This window comes from Etheostoma spectabile, chromosome 9 (genome assembly GCF_008692095.1).
Source record: "Etheostoma spectabile isolate EspeVRDwgs_2016 chromosome 9, UIUC_Espe_1.0, whole genome shotgun sequence".
Classification (NCBI taxonomy): domain Eukaryota; kingdom Metazoa; phylum Chordata; class Actinopteri; order Perciformes; family Percidae; genus Etheostoma; species Etheostoma spectabile.
In genome coordinates, this window is record NC_045741.1 from 20113373 (window position 1) to 20114036 (window position 664).

At 39.2% G+C, this 664-nt stretch overlaps 1 protein-coding gene and 1 long non-coding RNA gene across 3 annotated transcripts in view; one reads left to right on the top strand and one right to left on the bottom strand.

Annotated features, from left to right (window-relative positions):
• Nucleotides 1–664, bottom strand: part of uox (urate oxidase) — a gene marked incomplete in the record, with an annotated part of 4924 nt that overhangs the window by 907 nt on the left and 3353 nt on the right. The window contains 1 exon segment of the mRNA XM_032526564.1: nucleotides 182–368. Coding sequence (XP_032382455.1) covers nucleotides 182–368 — 187 coding nt within the window.
• LOC116695977 (uncharacterized) overlaps nucleotides 363–664 on the top strand; it is a 15693-nt gene continuing 15391 nt past the window's right edge. For both annotated transcript variants that reach the window (XR_004333597.1, XR_004333596.1), the window contains exon 1: nucleotides 363–664. This exon is cut by the window's right edge. This is a non-coding gene — a long non-coding RNA (uncharacterized LOC116695977).

The following is a 664-nucleotide window of genomic DNA, read 5'->3' on the forward strand; positions in this document are numbered from 1 at the left end:
AATTTTACTTCTAGGTTTTTTAAATATACGTCTCATTCATTTGAACAGAGGTGTTCCTTCTTTTTTATGTTCAGAACTCAAAAAATGTTTTCCTCCTCTGGAAGATAAATTGATAGACTCCGTTATGGATACCTACAACTGAAATGTAAAGTGAATGCAGTGTCATTTCACAGATAATTACCATGCAGCATCAAAGTCAATATCATGACTCTTGTTGTAGCGCCACCTAGCATAGACAGAGGTGCAGAAACACCTGTCCTTGGTCTCTTTCAGAGTTGTGAAGCGGTCTTGGTAGAAACCCTCAAAACCAGACTGGGTGGTTTTTAGCACTGTCATGTTCTTCACCCCACTGTGAACTATTGGAATGCCTGGAGCACAGAGTTGGTGAGTATGCAGTAATCCGAAACATCAGGAAACAGTTTTTACAGAAAAGACACGTGACAAAAGACCTCACACTAGACAATAAAGCAAAAAATGACCCATGAGGCCATGACAAGCCTGTCGTCAGCAGCATCAATGATATTCAGAAATGCCCAGGGTTTAGCTATAGTCAATAGTATTAACACCACATTCAAACCAAAGAGGAGCTATAAGACATTTGATTTCCTTCCAGTTCATAGGAGATTTTTAACCCCTCTTAAAAGCACAAAAACACATACAAACA